The sequence below is a fragment of the Amblyomma mixtum genome, chromosome 1 (genome assembly GCF_055824585.1).
Source record: "Amblyomma mixtum isolate Tamu chromosome 1, ASM5582458v1, whole genome shotgun sequence".
Lineage (NCBI taxonomy): Eukaryota > Metazoa > Arthropoda > Arachnida > Ixodida > Ixodidae > Amblyomma > Amblyomma mixtum.
This window is the reverse complement of record NC_143012.1, coordinates 136970944-136990863: the sequence shown is the minus strand read 5'-3', so window position 1 is coordinate 136990863 and position 19920 is coordinate 136970944. Positions and strand designations below refer to the sequence as shown.

Genomic DNA, 19920 nt, shown 5'->3' with positions numbered 1-19920 from the left:
TCGCCCGAATCAAGATGGAAGCCGGAAGTTGTGGGCACGGTATTGCCAGACCACCGAGCAATTTCGCATATCGTCTATTCCGCCCCTACCTGTACGGACGACCGTTCAAGGTGGTCAGCGATCACCACGCACTGTGCTGGCTCGCCAGTTTGAAGGACCCCTCCGGCCGCCTCGCTCGATGGAGCCCACGGCTCCAGGAGTTTGATGTAACCATCGTTTACAAGTCCGGACGCAGGCACTCTGACGCCGACTGCCTGTCACGAGCCCCTGTAGATGCACCGCCGCCGGACGACGATGAGGACGCCTTCCTGGGACCCATCACCTCCAGCTCATTTGTACAACAGCAACGCGCGGACCCCGATATAAAATACCTCATCGAATACTTGGAAGGCAAGGTTTCTTCACCCCCCTCCTCGTTCAAGAGAGGATTGTCTTCGTTCTGTTTACAGAACGATGTCCTCGTGAAGAAGAACTTTGCAGCGAACAAGACAGCCTACCTCCTTGTACCTGCAAGTCTGCGCGGAGTAGTTCTTAGGCCTCACACGACGAGGCGACAGCTGGACATCTCGGGTTTTCTCGCACCCTCCGCCGCATTCAAGACAAGTATTACTGGCCCCGACTGTCTGCCGATGTCGCACATTATGTGAAAACCTGCCGAGATTGTCAGCAAGGAAAGACCCCTCCAACCCGACCAGCAGGATTTGTGAATCCCATTGAACCCCACTCAAGGCCTTTCAGCAGATCGGCATGAACTTGCTTGGCCCTTTGACGAAATCAACATCTGGAAATAAGTGGATCATTATAGCGACCGACTACCTGACCCGCTACGCCGAGGCAAAACCCCTACCGAACGGAACAGCAGCAGAAGTCGCCAAATTTTTCGTGGAGAACATTCTTCTGCGACACGGCGCCCCCGATGTGCTCATCACTGACAGAGGAACAGCATTCACAGCGGAACTGACGCAAGCCATCCTCCATTACAGCCAAACCAGCCACCGGAGAACAACTGCATACCACCCGCAGACGAACGGACTGACCGAGCGCCTCCACAAGACCATCGCCGATATGCTCGCCATGTATGTCGATGCCGAACAAAAGACCTGGAACGTAATCTTGCCTTACGTAGTCTTCGCCTACAACACCACAGTGCAGGAGACCACCCAGATGACGCCTTTTAGGCTCGTCCATGGCAGAGAGGCCACGACCACGCTGGACGCCATGGTGCCGAACGTTACCGAGGAAGATAACGTCGACGTCGCCGCCTGCCTACAACGCGCAGAAGAAGCCCGAAGACTTGCCCGATTAAGGATCAAAGACCAGCAGCGGACCGGCGTCACACGCTACAACCTACGAAGACGCAACGCGGAATACAAGCCAGGAGACCGCGTCTGGGTTTGGACGCCCATTCGCCGCCGAGGATTGAGTGAAAAGCTTTTGCGACGCTATTTCGGCCTGTGCAAGGTTCTTCGTCGGCTAGGTGAATTGGACTATGAAGTCGTCCCTGACCAAATGACTGCATCCCAGCGACGCCGCGTACGACCCGAAGTAGTCCATGTCGTACGCCTAAAGCCCTATCATGCACGCTAAAGAACGCCGTGTTTCCACATTCGGTGTTTATTTTTGCACAATCCGTTTTTGATTGTTGATAGCCGTATTATGTTCTAAAGCATCGAGTCGATGCTTCTTTGAGAGAGGAGTAATGCCGCGAATCTTTGTAGGGTTTGTTGTGTTTATTTGTTCATGCTTCAAGGCTGCCGGCACGCCGCTTTATTTATTTATTTATTTATTTATTTAATACTGCAGAGTCGCTCGACTCCAAGCAGGCATGAGCACGGGCATGAGCACAGATACAAATAAAAGACACAATATATGCACAAACTTCATATGCACAAACTTGCGTCACAAACTTGTGACGCAAGACGCGCCTAGAATTATCTCGATTGATCGCATCCGGACGGAGCCGATTCTAGTTTGCGCCAGACTGTTCTAGTAACTTCTAAAACTTTATCTTGAAGGTTCGCTATCAGCTTTAAAAAAAATGGCTGTGGCTCAACTTGGTTAAGCCGGGAAATCGCGAGAGCAATACCCATGGCTACGCCCTCGCTCACATGATAGCCGTGCTGTTGTGGTGCTTGTGTGAAACTTGTTTTATACCTTGGTGCTGCTGTGGTGATCACTTGGCTATTCTATGCACAACTAGTAGTGAAACTATAATCGCTGCGGCTGTGAGAATATACTTGATTGCTGGTGATGTTAATGCAGACTGTAGAACTGCTGTTCCTGCACTGGCTACAACGGCATGCTTGGCACTCATGGTAAGTGTCCTGGTAAATCCAAGGTACACACTAGTCACACAAGAAGACACATTGTTACAGTGGTTAATCGGTTTTATTCAAGCCAATAAACACACTTCGGTGGTCCGTGAAGAAGTGACTCTTCACTTGTACCTCTCTTATTGAATACCGGTCTGCGTTTCTGTAGGCGACCAAGTCAAAGCTGCTACCCCATTTAGTAGTTGATTTTGGCTGCTGAGGGCATAGCTGGAGGTAGTATTTTTCGTCCAAGGCCTCGATGAATTTGGGGTCTCTTCTTGGGTCCTTGTTGAAATCACCAGTGCATATGAGCATTCTTTTATCGGTGCGCTTCGGCAGGCCGTTTTGAAGGGTTTTGAGTACAGCATCGTCTCCTGTTTGCGGTGAGATGTAGACACCAGCCACAACTAAGTCCAAAGCATTAACTTCAACACACACTGCTTCCCCATATTCGGTAGGCACTGGGGGTGTCACTACGGTTGCTTCCAAGGGTTGCCTTACGTATATGCATACCCTTGCGTTTCTACTTTGGTTATCGCGCCTAGCCCCCTCCGACAAAGTTGAACCCTGGTATGCAGATGGGAGTATCCCCAGAGCACCCTGTCTCAGTGAATACTAGCACATGAGCTGACATTAAGAGTGTATCTGTGGCTATGTCGTGTTGATGCGCAGCAAGGGTTCTCACGTTCAATGTGACAACCGTGACCTCACTGTTGGCGATTAAGTCTTCACAACGACTGAACGCAGTGACCAACCAATGGTTTTCTAGCCTTTCAAATTCTGCCGCGAGAAACTTGTTGGGATTAGGCCCCTTATGGGTGAACTGTCTGCATCCATCCTTGTTTGTAAGATATAAGATATATAATTTGTGGGGGTGGTTGGATGCATACTCGTAGAGGACTGCATCGAAGGTTCCACCTTGCGACTTGTGTATGGTCATTGCACTGGCAGGTATTAGTGGAAACTGCGTCCGCTTCACCGACATATGTTTGACCAGCTTTCCTTTCAATTGGAACTGCCCCGTGGTCGTGGCCGCCGCGATCTGCTCCGGCGGCGGCGCGCGCCGTTGCTCAAAAGCGCGCTTCGATCGCGGAGGCCACGCCGTGGTGGCACCGCCGCGGCTTGCGACGGCGCGAGTCGGTAGCCCTTCTCTTCAGCGTGACGTCACAAAGCACCTGTTGCGCTCCTAGCGGAGAGCTCAGTCGTTAGGCGCCGGTGGTGGCACCGCCGCGCCACGGCAAAGGCTGAAAGTGCAAGTAGTAAAGCTTTCGCTTTAAAAGAGCACGGCCGACAGCGGGGGTCATTCTGTTCGACGACCGCCGAGCACGCTTGTTGCTACGCCGCCGACGAGTGATTCAGTTCTTAGCGGGCGCAAGTCAGCCCGAATAAAGAGTTCCGTTTCGAAGACATCCTCGTAGTTTTCCTTTTCGCCGGACTGCAGTCACCACTACGTGACAATATTATTGCTGTATTTGGTTGGTTTATGGGGTTTAACGTCCCAAAGCGACTCAGGCTATGAGGGACGCCGTACTGAAGGGCTCCGGAAATTTCGACCACGTGGGGTTCTTTAACGTGCACTGACATCGCGCAGTACACGGGCCTCTAGAATTTCGCCTCCATCAAAATTCGACAGCAAAGGCTGGGATCGAATCCTTGTCTTTCGGGCCAGCAGCCGGGCGCCATAACCACTGAGCCACCGCGGCGGCTGCCAACGCAGATGCTGCGGGCGCCTTGACGAAGCCCTATAGAAGGTGGGCGTACACAACGTACACAACGTTTGCGCTGGAGCAAGAAAAATTTAAGAAGGTGGGGGGTTTTTAATTGGGGGCGACAAATACGTTCTCCCCAACTAACCGCGGCTGACACAGTTGAAAGCCGCCGGGACCTCACCCCGTTATCGCGTACGTTACCGAGCGCACGCCGACCACGGCGGGTCTTGCTGTGAGGGAACAAAGGAACGACACACTGGCCGGCACGAACAAGGCGTTTATTGCTACCACAACAATAACGCCAGCTAGCAACAAAATGCGCTAAGGAATCGAGGACGTCGACTCAACAGCACAGTTACTAGCGAATGTTCGCCCACACTAAGGCAGGGGGTACTCCGCAGCCGTACGGGACGAGATGCGGTAGAACGTTTCTCGCGACGATGCTTCGCCATTTGCGCCGACCCGCCGGCGAAGAAGCGGAACCTCGCGCCGAAGAGTCCATCCGTGCCGAACTCCCGAGCCGAAGAGGGCCGTCTGCCCCGCGCGCGCAGCACTCACGCCGTCCGAGGCGCTAGCGTCGCTGCGACACCGGAGCCCTCCCTTGTTAGTTAACGTAACTAAGCAAGCTAAGGAGGGTGCCTCGCAGAGAAGCCAACCAAAGGGCAAGACGCGGAGCAAAGTCCCTCCAAAGTAGAAAAAAAGTTCACCCCGCAAAAACTTGTGTTTAAGTTTTTCAGGAACAGTAAATAGGTAGAATACTTAACTGTGGGCAAAAATTGCACAAATGGCTCTTGGATAGGTTATAAATAAAAAGTAATAGAACACGTTTAACAGCGTACGATATCCACATAACAAAAAGGCAGCAAATGGGCGCCAAACAAGGTAATGTGTGCGTACGATAATAACAAAACAAAAGAAATGTCACGGGAACCAAAGTAATCAAGTGAAGACGATGCAACTGCTCACGCAGTGTTTAACTCGAGACAAGATAAGGAAAACTGCAATATAAGAGCAGAATTCACTGTCAATAATAGGAGCCTCTTGTGCATAACTGAGAGTGTTACTCTGCTGCAATAAAGGCTTCGCTTTCCGTAGTGAATGCTGGTAATGTCGGAGCGTGGGTAGTAGAGGCGTCTAGTTTGTTCAATTCTCGTATGGTGACAGGAAAAAAAAAGAATGCTTAAATGCACATGCGTGATAGTATTCGGCTATCTTGTGTTCATGTTCGTGCCGCGTCGGTTGCTACTGAGGAAATCGTGCTTAGTGGTACCGAAAGACGCGAACACAGACGGACGAAGCGCGCATTCGTCCGTCTGTGTTCGCGTCTTTCGGTACCACTTAGCACGATTTCCTGAGTATGGAACACCAACTAGCCCCTGCTCTTGCCTTGTTGTCTGTTGAGACTGAGATCGAAAAATATATTTTGACACATTGATATTATAATTCTTATGCAATAGCTGATGCAAAAAACTTCAATCACGCGTTCTTTGATCGAACTGAGAGTCGCAAAACCTGTAACAGCTGAAAGGATAGTCGGGGGTCAGTAGGCTTAAACCTCGTATGGATCAACTAGACTGCCCTTTTCTGTACTTTTTCTAGTTTCGCTAGGTTAGTAGCTGACTACAGAAACCAAACAGTGCGAGCGTTCTGTACAACAGTTCTTATCAGTGTTTTTGCACGCTAAGAGCTTATAAGAAGCATGTTCAAGCTGGATACAACTTCTCAGGAGAAAGTTTACGTGATGCTGCCGATGACACGTTAGCGATGTGTGCATCCCATCTGAAGTGAGCGGTTAGGCTGACGGCAATCTATTTATGTTGGGAGGCTTCTGTAAGTAGAGTGCCCTGAATGCTGTAAGGGAAGCATGATAGTTCTTTTTTTCTAGTTTGGACATACATACAGATTCTTTTAGAATTAATGGTCACCTGCCAACTCTCCCATCAATTCACTACTGTGTTGAAGCGCAATTAGGGTGGTCATGATTTTTTATTTCTTCGTAGATGATGCAGTCGTCTACATATAACTTCATGTTACAGTTAATTTGGGTGGTTATATATTTAATATAACTTCGACATAGTTGCAGAGTAAGGACAGAGCCTTGCGGAGGTACCGAATTAACAGCGGTTATTCTAGAAGGCATATTTTCTAAGAGTACATTGAAAATGGTTAGAAAAAAACTCTTTAGCTAAGCCTTTAACTTTCACCTGCTCGATCATGCTTTGCAGCTTTGAAATTAATTTGTTATCGCAAACGTAATCAAACGCTTTAGAAAATTCTGATATGAGTTGTACTGCAGGTAACGATGATGAATATGAAGTCATGAACGACTTGAATTAGTCGGCAGGCCAAATATGGTCACACTGGTCATCCTTGCTGTGCGCCACCAATCGGCAACAGAGAAGCGCACTCCGGTCGCATTAAGTGTTTTGCACAGCAGAATGTCCTAGCACATTTTGGCAGAAATGTGATGATTTGCGGTGCTGCTCCTTTAGCAAGTGGGTTCATGCATTTTATCCGAGAGACCCACCCTATTGAAAAATCCGGTATCGCGGCAAACCGGATTTTACCGGAACATATCGGTTTCATACCGGTCCGGTATCACTCTCATACCGGCGAGACCCGTCCGGTTTGATGGCTATACCGGTTCATACCGGTCCGGTATCGATCCCAAACCGGACAGACCGCTCCGGTACGGAGCTCATACCGGACAGTCCATTCCCGGTTCGAAGCTCAAACTGGACAGACCAGTCCGGTACGGAGCTCAAACCGGACAGACTAGTCCGGTACGGAGCTCAAACCGGACATACCAGCCTGTATTCAGAGCGATATGTGCCGCGGTTTTGGTGCTTGGTCTGCAGATTGACTGTTGTACGCCAGCAGATAATTTTTAGGGGAAAGGTGGGGGCAGCGCGCGCATAAGTGCGATAATCAACACATACACGGTTTTGTTGAAAGGGCTAGGAAAAGAAAAGGGGTAAGCGTGAGCTTCGCAGTGGCAAAACATGCAGTTTGTGCATGATTTGGTGATTTGAGGGCAACCGCCATATTGGCTTCCCGTGCAGCACCCTGACAAAGTCAAGGCGGCTGTGTGCGGGCACACGGCTAGTATATATCCGCCAGCAGCCTTCGTGAGTCCTGCGCAGATTACTCTGGATTTCACAGTGCAGAACTTCACGACTGGCTGATAAACATGGCGAGCCTCCGGTGACTGCGCCAGAGGCTCCAAAAGGTTTGTTACTGTCGCGTTCATTGCAGCAGCTGTTCGCTAGCGGCAGTCTGTAGCGACGCATCGATGAAGAAAGAAAATTCTTGGTTTTCGTGCAGGAATTCTTTGCACTTCTTCTTCGTCAAGTGATTGCCCATTGATAACGCAACTTGTCCAAGTGCCATCCCGAGCGGCCCCACCCTTCACTTTATCAGGAAGGCATACTAATCACAAATCGCCCAGAATATTTCTATCGACGAACAAGATATCAACGGAGCCGGCAGCTTGCGGTGTTCCCTTAAGGGCGACGCTTCGTGCTAGCTAGAAGATACAGCGCTCGAGAGAACAAAATAAAAACAAAAACCACCTGTAGAAACCTTACACGAGTAACCCGTCTTTACGCAAATTTTTTAAAGCTTTTTTTTTCTCTCATCACCGCCTTCTCTGCTTTTCCTGGGTCCGTCACAACAAAAAAACCTGCGCATTCCTGGTCTTTCTATCGGGCTTTGTTCCTTCCCCTTGGGCTCCTCTGTGTCTGTCAACCCACGACCGAACATTTTAAGCCGCCCTCCCGACCACGCTTCCCGCGACTTCCATGAAGTGGCGAGGAGGTTCCGATTCTACTTGTTCACTGTCCCCGGCCGCTTCGCGGTGACTTTTTGCAAAAGTGCCCCCCCCCCCCCCCCGCCTTTCCTGCGTTTCTTTGGAACAGGTTTTTACTTCTCTCCTGCGGCTGGGTTGAGTGTCAAGCGATGAAGGTAGCTGGGAAAACACGCTGGCACTCGCTCGTTGGCGTTGAATTTGTGTTATACAATTTTTTGCGACTTTCTTCGTGTTGCCTTGATCAATCCATGATCAAAGATGACATCGCCTTTCATGCGTACGTCCAGTGCAAATATGGTGGAACCCTATCATCCTTGTCTCAGTGATGAATGACTTCGCTCCGAAAGACGTGAGTGGTGAACATTTGACCGGTGGAGGCCGGTGGTGAACATTTGACCGGTGGAAGGCGGATTTTGTGACGGCGACGTCGTGCTGCTAGGACGTAAGTACGCATTTTAAATCACTCTGTTCTTTAAGTACTGCCTCCGTCTCGGTTATATGCTCGGCGTCAACAGAAACGTTCTAACTGTTCAGTGTCTTTTTAACTAAAACTTTGTAGACTGCACAGCGTAGAGGGACGAAATAGCGCAAAATTTTCTTTCAGTTACATACCGAAATTGCTTGTCCTTCATGATAGCACGACTAAAATTAGTTTTATAGTTTGTATTATTTCTTTACAGAGGCACATGGTGTATACGTGCGAGAGCAATCATTGATAAGCGTCCTGAGGGGGAGCGGCTCAAGACCTTGAACAAACATCACGCATCGCATCAATGCTGCGGTATGTGCCGTAAATAATGGAGGATGACCACGCAAGCATTGCAATCGTCTAAGCAACCTGTTTACACACCAACAATGTTACGACGCAGATTTGCAATACATTATTGATTCAAATATGGAAGGCGGTAGGTGCATTCACGATACTGAGCATTGCCAATGCTCAGGGCCTGGCGTCTTGAGACGCCTGGCTTGTCTGTGGCTTGTCTGGGCCCACGGGGGCCCGCAATTCAGAGCCCCGTTTGAGCTACTGGGGTATGCATTTGTTATTGCATACAGGTCCACCTCGGGAATGGAATTTTTATTCCTTCGGCAACGTGCGCAGCAATTATGGTGGCACCCAAAGATTCGCGTTTCTGTAAAGACGCAGCCTTTGGACGACTCCACAACTCCTGGAAAGGGGCGTTACAGGGCAAGCTTGCCATCGGAACCTGAAGTAAGAAGCCTCCACAGTGGGCAGAAAGCCAATGACCCCTGAAAAGCTACAAGCCATTGGCCGTAAGTTGCATGTCACAGTGCTCAATGCATCATGTTGTGTGTCAGTGCGCAATTAAATGATAAGCTGGGGGCATTATGTACTACCAATCATATTTTCTTTTCTGCAGGTGCTTTTGACTACTTCATTGGCCAGCACCCTGTAGAGACCACAGCGCCGGTAGATCGTCGCAAAGAGTTAAATTATTACCTTAGTGAGCTGGTTCAAGACATGCGGAAAAAATAAACATCTTTTGGAGTTTTTGATGCATTATAATACTCACCAAGCTACCAATACTTTGGTAAAATGTGGGAGCAAATAACACAATGGCACATCGACTGCAATGCGAGTTGCTGATAATCGCAGATTACCAGTTTCTGAGGCTCTGTATATTTCAGCATTTGGCATGTACACTTATGGCCCCAGTTTTTGGGCAGATTTAGTCCAAGTGGGGTATATTTGAAGCATTTTATTCTGCCTTTGTCCTGTGATACAGGGCCCTCCTGTATAATACGGGCCTAGCCTGTTTAATACAGGACTGTCCTGTATTCCGGTATGAATTTTAAACCGGAACCGCATACCGGGTTATTGTACAGGATTTGCGATACCGGAGTATCCTGTACAAAACAGGAGAGTCCTGTATTATACAGGACTGTCCTGTTTTATACAGGATATTCCAGTGATCCGGTATCGCAAATCCTGTACAATAACCCGGTATGCGGTTCCGGTTTAAAATTCATACCGGATTTTTCAGTAGGGCAAAATCTGCGCCAGGTAAGAAGTTGCACTTCAGTGCTGCAATCTTTCGCTCTAGCTTCCAAGCCGCAGTCAAGGTGTTTGCGCACACGCTGGTGCGCTGATGCCGAGTAAGCTTTGTATGTCACTTTCATTTTTTACTTTTTGCTACTTTTTTATCTGGAAACAAAACGAACAGCTATTTCATCCAAAGACAGTTTGAGACATTCTTTCTCATACGCTCACAAACACAGGTGGTTACTTGCAATTAGTGGTGGGCAAATAATCATAATCATCATCATCAGCCTGACTGCGCCCACTGCAGGGCAAAGGCCTCTCCCACGTCCCTCCAAATAACCCTGACCTTTGCCAGCTGCGGCCACCGTATCCCTGCAAACTTCCTAATCTCATCCGCCCACCTAACTCGCTGCCGGCTCCTACTACGCTTGACTTCCCTGGGAATCCACACTCCGTCACCCATAAGAATGAGCGGTTATCCTGCCTTCAATTTACATGCCCTGGCTAAGTACAGTCTTTGTCAAAAGTAACCAGGCTCCATAGTTTGCTTCTCATTCGTATAACAGAGCCCTCACGATTTCTCTAAAGACAAAAAAGTTATTTGAAGGCGAGAACAGGGGTTCTTCTTACCATACAGAGATTTAGAGCTTGAGGACTGGCATAATAGCTTTAATATACGACTGAGATGAAAAACATGCAGCCTGTTTACTTTTGACAAAGACTGTACATTTCTTCCTCATGATTACGACCAGGATGCCATCAACCCGCGTTTGTTCCCTCGGCCTCTCTGCCTGCTTCTGGTCTGTGAATGTTCAGCACTAAATATAGCGCGCTTAAATGTTATTTCGAGAGATAAACTTAGCGGCTGAAAGGCAAAAACCATTTAAAATGAGACTGAAGTATATTAGAAAACTGAATGTCGTGAAGAAGCTTACGTTATTTACCCGAATGCAATGCGAGGGCCGAATTTGAGTGCGCGAAAAACACACACAACAAAAGCGCAGATAAACGTAACGCAAGCGTCGCTTCTGCGGCTGCAAAAGAAGAAACAGAAAGAAAGCACACGAATGTAATGCGATGAACGAGACCGCAGTTTACGGAAAGTTGGGCAGGAGCTTAGAAGAAAAGTGCCTCAAAATTTGGCTTTCCTCTGCCTTGTCTTCAAGGGAAGGCGGGGCCATGCCTTAACAAAGCACGACAGTGGCCACTACTCTTAGCGCACGAAGGTGTCACACGCCCTTTATTTTTCGAGAGATCTGCGCAAGGTACTCCCTTCTAAATTCCACGGAAGGCCGTCACCGCGTCGACCGTACGCTTTGGAGGCCTCGCCATGAAAACGAAACATGTCCCTGTCACTCCATCCAGCGGAGAGTCATGCTTATAGAAAGGGAAATGAAAATTGAAAATTGGTTTTCGAGGAAAGGAAATGACGCAGTAACTGTCACGAATATCTCGTTGGATACCCGAACCGCGCCGCAGGGGAAGGGATAAATGAGGGAGTGAGAGGGTTCACCTTAAGAGGACAACGCAGCGAGCTATGGAAAGAAATATGATAGGTGTAATGTTAAGAGATCGGAAGAGGGCGGAGTGGGTGAGGGAAGAAATGTTAATGCTAGCGTCGTCGAAATCAAGCGGAAGAAGTGGGCTTGGGCAGGGCATGTAATGCAAAGGAAAGATAACCGCTGGTCCTTGAGGGTAACGGAGTGGATTCCAAGAGAAAGCAAACGTAGTAAAGGGCGGCAGAAAGTTAGACGGAGGGACGAAATTAAGAAGTTTGCAGGGACACGGTGGGCGCAGCTGGCAAAGGACACGGTTAATTGGAGATACATGGGAGAGGCCATTGCCCTGCAGTGGGAGTAATGAGGCTTATGATGAAGATGATGGGAGAAGGAAGAAGAGGTGCCGTAGCGGAGGTCTACGGAATAATTTCGACTGCCTGGGGATCTTTAACGTGCACTTATATCACACAGCAGACAGGCGCCTTGTGCGTTCCGCCTCCATCGAAACGCGGCCGCCACGGCCGGCTTGGAACCCGGATACTCTGGCTTAGTAGACGACGAGCGCGCTGACCACTGAGCCACCGCGGCGTCGGTGGCCGTTTTCGGCAGCATTTAATTGAGGTGTCGTTTGACTCGTGGAGCCGTGGGAAAAGTTTGCGGCAGCACTTCTGTCCGACATCAACAAAAAATGCGTCACACAAGGAGGAAAGCAGGCAGAGCGCCATTCGGAGTGGAATGGCGGCGCGAAGCGGACTGCTGCCGTTAGCATGCGACATCGGCGGTGGTGCGTTCGTCTGCCGAACTTCAATAGACTTTAATGAAGGCGCTTTCCTCGAGGCGAAGCGTGGAATTCGAGCTCGGTGTAGCGCATCTACTCCGTCTCCAGTGACCAGTACGTTTCTGACTACAGCGCTACTGCTACAATATGTGATGCAGCGTGCCAGTCACTTTATTTCAATATTTCCGGCTCGAAGTGTCCTGTGGTACTGTTTGTGGGTTTCTAAGTGGACAGAGGCCACTAACCACCGCGGGTTCGGGCTTCGCGCGAGCCAAGGGCCCCGATCAGCCGTCACCACACACACCCTGGGACACCGCTGCAGCGCACTCAACCTCCGCAGGGAGGAGAGCGATTCGCCGCAAAGGAATAGGCCTCCAAGTTCACAAAGGAGACGTTTATTCACGTCGTCCTTCAGCAGATACACAAACACTCAGTAGTCACCCCGTCCCGGGGGCGCGCGAGGAGCAAGGCTCCGCTGCGCGCATGAAGCGACTAGAGCAATGCGCGCCGTCAGCACGCCGCTGCAGGAGAATGTCCCCGCGGCCGTGCTGTGATCTCTCTCTCGTGTCGACCGTTGGGCCGGTTGCGAGAGAGAGTGGGCAGTCAACGCAAGGTACGCCTGTCGGAGGTCGCTGGACCCCGCTGGACAGGCTCGAGCCGCTGCAGGTCAGAGGACACGTGCGGGTGAGCTCGAGTATGCACTGGTCCGAACGGCAAAGGCCGGCGCGGACAAAACAGTAGCGTACGCACCTTACGCTGTCTCGGAGGGATCTCTCTCTGGGCCCCGCTCGGACGGTCGCGCCGTGCGCGGCCGCCCAAGCGGGTCCCGAAATCCCGCCAAAAGGCACCAATGGCAAAGGCCGTTGGGGAGCCGGGGCGGAGCTGTGGTCAAATGACAGTGATTAGTCACTTAGCCGCCTCTCCACCGCCTGAGGCGGGAGCAAGGGAAAGAGGAGAAACAACGCGGGAAGCCGGCACAGCCGCGCAAAGGCAACGGCGGAAAGCCAGGATTCCCACATGTTACACGGCATTAAAGCATTTTATTATCGACGTGTAGGATGCATCAACCAATATGCAAATAACTACGGCATACTGTGCCTTTGTCCTTACATAATATGCAATTATAACGGGAGGAGTGGTCTTTTACTTCAAGTTTCTGTAGAAAAATGCCTAACAATATCAGTAAACCTCGTAGTTGGCTTATAAGAAAGGAGGCAGATCCGATTTAGAGATGGTATTACTTTGATATGTTATGGAATGAATTGCAGCGCATGGCTGAGGGTGAAGCCCTCGAAGTAACATGACACGCTTAACAATTAATACCAACAGAATTAAACTGATGTTGAACTGCATTTGAAAGTAATAACTTTTCACGATATTGAATGAGAGCAAGAATATCTGCTCAGCCTATGACTGCACACTCGAACGATAAAAAGGTAATTACAAGAAAAATAACAATAACCTTAAGTGCATTTGCATCAGGCTATGAAGCAGCTTGATAGCGCCTCTCAAAGAAAAGTGTTTATCAGTAGTATCCTACCAGAGCTCTTCGAGGGGGTCGATGCTTTTACGCTAACGAAATATATTGAAATAAAATGATATTTTTATTCTCATTTGAATTTAGATCATGGTTAGCGCAGCTTAATGTGGCAACATGAAGAGAAGAAACTAAAGTAGGGGTAGAAATATTATATTGCCGCGAATCTTTGTAGTGTTTGTTCATTCTTCAAAGCTGCCGGCATCTCGCTTCATCGCTTTGTTTGTGATGCAGGACGCGACCAGATTTATCTCGATTGATCGCATCCAGGCGGAGCCGATTCTACGTTGTGCCAGAATGTTCTAGTAACTTTGCACGCTTTCTCTCGAAAGTTCGCTATCAGCTTTAAACTGAGCACGGCCGAGAGCGGCGGCCATTCTGTTCGACGACCGCCGAGCAGGCCTGTTGCTACGCCGCCTCCGAGTGATCCAGAGCATTGTAGGCGCAAGTCAGCCGAAATAGAAATATTATATTGCCGCGAATCTTTGTAGTGTTTGTTCATTCTTCAAAGCTGCCGGCATCTCGCTTCATCGCTTTGTTTGTGATGCAGGACGCGACCAGATTTATCTCGATTGATCGCATCCAGGCGGAGCCGATTCTACGTTGTGCCAGAATGTTCTAGTAACTTTGCACGCTTTCTCTCGAAAGTTCGCTATCAGCTTTAAACTGAGCACGGCCGAGAGCGGCGGCCATTCTGTTCGACGACCGCCGAGCAGGCCTGTTGCTACGCCGCCTCCGAGTGATCCAGAGCATTGTAGGCGCAAGTCAGCCGAAATAAAGAATTTTGTTTAGAAGCCATTTTTGTTGTATTCCTGCCCTCCTGACTGCAGTCACCACTACGTGACAATATGCTAGCGCAAATAAAGAGGAAAGATTGGAGCTAATTGGACGTTACATGTATAATGGAAAGAAGGGCAACCAGAGCCTGTTAGCGCATTCGAAAAAGAACAAAGGAAATGGTTTCCAAGGGCGGCCGGAGTGAGATTAGAAAATGTGCTGGGACTTGTTGGCATTTAAAAGGAAGAAACAGCGCGAAAATGAACGGACACACCAAGAAACAACACACACACGAGCTGTGCATTATTTGCCATCTTGTGACGCGACCACACTGATTGCCGGTTATCGCTGCAGCAGCCCTGTTACCCACGCTCTCATGTTTTCTATTTAAGCGTATTTTCACCGGAATTAAATTTCAGTTGTGAGTCAGCGCTCGTGTGTGTGGTTTCTTCGTGTGTCCGTGTTTTTTTCGCGCTGTTTCTTCGTTTTAAATGCATTACCAACTAGCCTGGAACCTTGCTCTTCTGGACTTCCTGGCACACGGCAGCGCTTTGAGATATCTCCGGGAGAGGCCTTTGTACCGCAGTGCAGTAGACGCGACACGGCTGACGGTGACGGCTGTCGCTGAGAACATGCTGCCAATTGCAGACGACAATGCTCACAAATTATTGTCGTGAAATTGCATTGTAGTGGTTTGATACTTGAACAAAAAGGTCGCGCAAAAAAAAAAGACGGCCACAGGAGGAAGACACCACAAACACGAACGCTACTAACAACTGGCTTTATTTTTCGGAACAGTTAACAATGTACAGGGTGTCCACGCTAACTTTAGCCAAGGGTTAAAAAATAAAATATTTGAGGTAGGCCAGGGAAACCACTTGCATACATCTAACAACCGGCTTGCGCATCATAGGCATTTTTTTGTTTTGCATTTAATTAATTAGCAATTAAGCTAATTTTTCTAAATGCGTAAATATTGACATTGACAGAAAATGTGAATAGCAAAGTTGGAGAGCACCTTTAGAAACCTCCATTCCATTTATTTGCGGTAAAGAAAACCTCACGTGTATCTTTTTTCCGAGCTCCAAAGAAAGCCCGCCAAATACAAAAAAAAGTCACGTGACTAGCGCATTCGCGCGCCACGACTGTGCTGCTCTCAACCGTGGCTTGAGTGAACGAAATCAGCTGCTGGCAAGGCGCGACGACCTCAATGCGCCGGCAGGCCGATATCTCAACGGTGGTTGCGACGCCCGCGCAAGCCAGCCTGCAAGCGTGCCTGCAATGCCCGGCGCGTTCGCTGCAACTTGCACCGTCACGCTTGCAGACTGGCTCGCGCGGGGGCCGCAACCACAGTTGACATATCGGCCTGCCGGCGCATTGAGGTCGTCGCGCCTTGCCAGCAGCTGATTTCGTTCACTCAAGCCACGGTTGAGAGCAGCACAATCGTGGCGCGCGAATGCGCTAGTCACGTGACTTTTTCTGTATTTCCCGGGCTTTCTTTGGAGCTCGGAAAAAAGATACACGTGAGGTTTTCTTTACCGCAAATAAATGGAATGGAGGTTTCCGAAGGTGCTCTCCAACTTTGCTATTCACATTTTCTGTCTAATGTCAATATTTACGCATTTAGAAAAATTATCTTAATTGCTAATTAATTAATTGCAAAGCAAAAAATTGCCTAAGATGCGCAAGCCGGTTGGTAGGTGTATGTAAGTGGTTTCCCTGGCCGACCTCCAATATTTTATTTTTTGACCCTTGGCTAAAGTTAGCGTGGACACCCTGTATAGCCGTACGCATAGCATGCGCACACTACACTAGTGCGGCGCTGGCCCAGGTATGTGTCACCTAGTCCAGCATGAAGTTTTAGTGGTTTGGTGTCCGTAAAAACTGCCAGCTTTTTGGGTAGGTCCTAATCCGCAGGTATTAAAGCCTTGAGTGATGCACTATTTAGCGGTGTTCGGAAGGAAAAATCGGCTGCTGGTCTATAACGCAATTTTAACAAAAAAAAAAAAAACAGATAGAAGACTAGGCGAAGACAACACAAAGCGCCTGTGTTGTCTTCTTTCTTGCGTGTGGTGCGCTTTGGCGCTATAATCTTTCTATTGTGTCTGTCAACAACCTAGCCAAGCAGCTAGCTCTTAAAAAAAAAAAAAACCGTTCCCGCGGGCATGTTACACGCCTCTATGACATATGAACTTAAGGGAAGATTCTGAACTAATTCATCTTTCTGTGTCCTATGCAGTGGCATGTTTTTAAGTGGTAGCCTAAGATCTCCGTCACTGTGAAACTTATAGTGTCCGCCGATGCTGCCCAGTGATACCCATTCTCTGTTTTAGTGCGCTAGGAGCTTCCACTCAGCCGCTTAGTTGTTGAAAGTACAGTCCCTCTGCGGAGAAGGGTTGTGATGGCGTTTCAAGGTCACGTGACTCAGCTGGCCCATCTGCCACCTTAATGCGAAAATAAAGACCGAATTTCTAGCGCACCTAATTCACACCAGGCGCATTATTTCGGTGGCGCATTGCTTGACAGTCCTAATGACGCGAACATACGATACTTCTTTCTTCGCGCGTGTGGATGTTGTTTTGCAATGCAAAATACTGAGGGCAGATATTGCACTTTATGCGTTTATAGGAAGCGTTGTGGAACTGCGTAGTAAATTTAGTGCACTAAAGTGCTTAGGAGTACGCTGTGACTGGTGGCATTTGACCCATGCGGCGGGTCTGTTGTTTGGCAACTTTCACAATGCAGGTACAGTCTTCACCAAAAGTAACCAGGTCGCATGGTTTGCCTCTTACTCGTGCAGTGGAGAGCTTGCGGCTTCCCTAAAGATAAAAAGGTCCCGAAAGGTGATGTCAAGGATTCTCCTCACCTTACAGACTCATCATCATCATCATAATTTATTGTACCCTTAAAGATTCGTTGCTGAACCATTTTTTTTTGCCACAAAAGCTGGAGTAATGGGGTCCTCTCACCTGTCCCTGCAGTCTCTGATGTTACACCTCCTGATTTGGAGAGAACGCAGGGCAATATTATGAGCAAGTTGTAACGAGTCCAGTAAGTGCTAAGAGATGATACCCAAGTGTACGCTGTGCCTACAATATTTTAATGTCTCGCTCGAGGTGTGAATGTTGTCACACTATGCGTCGTTCACTGTCGTGCAAGAACAGGCAGAAAATGTGGTGCGGTGCTTTCTACACTTTTCCGCAGGCCCTGGATACGATGTGCTGCCCAAAGTAAAGGCGACCTCCGACTTCTAGGGGGCGCACAGGCCACTACTGTTGCTGTGGCCGAGGCAAGCTAAATCAAAGGAGCGCCTTCGAAGCTTGCTTTTCTTTTGTGCACTGCCAGCAGATTTAAACGCGGGTCGACGCTTTTGATGTACAGGGTCAATCACACTTAGAGGGAACACGGCTCCGCGTGGCCACTTACTTACGGAGTGACATTGCATCTAACCCGATCATGAATATCTGCTGAGTAGCGCATGAGAAGAGGGACCTCGACGTGGTGCTTCGTGTCATCTGCCCCTTTGCACGGGTCTGGCATCGGCTTGATCGCAACAGTGCTCCGCGTGTGCGCAGCCACGCGGAGCCGTGTTCCCTCTAAGTGTGATTGACACTGTACCTCTGCACTGCACTGATGTGGCAGTCTTGGATGATGCTCGTCGCATCGAAATTTGTTGCGGTCACGACGGTACGCTGTAGTGGATTTTTCATTTTTGAACTGAACTCTGCGGAAAAAAAAGCTGCCTATATGATGCCTCACCATTTCGACGTAAGTCAGCTGCAGCTTCAGCCAAAGGGGAGCTAGTGCATATTAAAAAAAAAGCAAACTGCGCTGGGCGCGTTCCAGAATTGAAGTGGAAAACTGCCAGTACCTCTGAGGATGCCCTTGAGCACGAGGGGCAGGTCGACGGCGCCTCGCAGCCAATCGATGTCGGCCCAGCTCTGGCACGGGTCCCACTCGTGGCCCGGCGTGCCACCGCGCAGGCTCCGGAAGCTGCGAAAGAGACATGGACCACATCGCTTTTATTAGGGCGAAAGCCTTCAATGGCTCATGCTCGCGGTAGCATCCGTCCGTGCGCTGGAATCGTGCCAACTGTGGCCTCTCCTCCGCGCAGCGGCGCAACCTCCTCCCCCCCCTTAGCAACCAGCGCGGCGGTGGGAGGCGCTGCTGTGCATAGCAACCGTGACATCACTCAGTAGCGGTAGAACGCACGTTGGTAGAACGAGCGCGCGCGCGTCAGCAGTGGCAGCTGCGCGCCACTCCTTCGCCAGACGTCTCATTGCAGTCGAGTGAGAGTGAGTGAAACGCATGGCTCCGAAGCGGCCCAGAAAGTTTCTCGTTTGCTACAAGCACCTTTGGGTAATTAAAAGGGTTATCGGCGAACACTGTGGCCATTCCACTGGGGACACTCCATGTACAACATGGTATATGCATTGGGTTGACCACAAGGGTTTCGCAAAGCATACGTTAAAATTTCCGAAGTGTCTTCGGTAATTTTAGTAGCTGTCTGTTAGGGAAGGATATTCTCTCAATTTTGCGTCTCTATACGTCCACCTAGTTCAGCGACGGCAGTGCCGCTTCTGGTTCCAGGCTCCATTTGAGGCGCTTGTGGTCGTTGAGCCCAAACCTTGTTGGTCAACCATTCCGCACTAAGGAGTTTGAACGTGTGCACGTATAGTGCACGCATCGGTTTCTTTGTGGCTTATCGAGTGCTGGGGAGCAGTTATAAAAATCATTTCACTCTAGAGGCCGGCCTCATTCCTGAAACCTTGTCTGCTTGGTTTCCTGCACCTTATCTCTCAGTGCAGGCGACGCGGAAGCTAACCCACTCTTAACTTGCGAAAAACATGCCATGAATAGGAATACTACGAACCTTGAGCAGGAATAGCACATAGAACGAACAACTTAATTGATCGTGATACTGCTACCGAGAAAAATGCGACCAGAGCACAAAATTTAAAAACACCTAGGACATCCCTTCGAATTCTCTGCAGGGAGTGAGTGCGAACGTACATAAAACAAGCAGTGAGCTTATAGAGGTTGTCGACTATACAAGTTAGAGAATGCAAAAAAAAAAAGCTTTCTAACTAGAGGCCCTGCTGAAGTTGAACACGAAGGATATTCAGAATCCGAATGGGCTAACATGGAAGTCTTTTTTGAGCTCGTTGGAATACATTGCGGAACGTTGAACGGTCGAGCTTATCGTTTTGGTCAGCAGTGATCTACTGTCGATCGGCCTATTACTTTCAGGCTTCTCAACATCGAATTCCAACTGGCCCTGCAAGATGCGCATAAGTTGAACAATATCAAGCAGTTTAAAGGGTGGTTAGAACGGGGCTTTCTCACTAGAGTTCAATGGCCACTAAAAGCACTGCGTGACTTTTCCAAGGAGAATCGTTGAAAGAATGAACTTTTTCCTGGGATGTTAAAGAAGTTTCATAAGAAAAGCGGCATGTATTCTTCCGATATTACCACGGACCTTACTGTTCGGCTTT

At 49.1% G+C, this 19920-nt stretch overlaps 1 protein-coding gene across 3 annotated transcripts in view; it reads right to left on the bottom strand.

The window, feature by feature from the left end:
• LOC149367696 (2-Hydroxyacid oxidase 1-like) overlaps positions 1-19920 on the bottom strand; it is a 155536-nt gene that overhangs the window by 50026 nt on the left and 85590 nt on the right. For 2 of the 3 annotated variants that reach the window (XM_089556965.1, XM_089556983.1), the window contains exon 5: positions 18297-18418. In XM_089556965.1, the coding sequence (XP_089413091.1) occupies positions 18297-18418 (122 nt within the window). Of the gene's footprint in view, positions 1-2363; positions 2687-18296; positions 18419-19920 lie in introns of those variants that run through there. The other variant, XM_089556973.1, reaches the window with a different exon arrangement.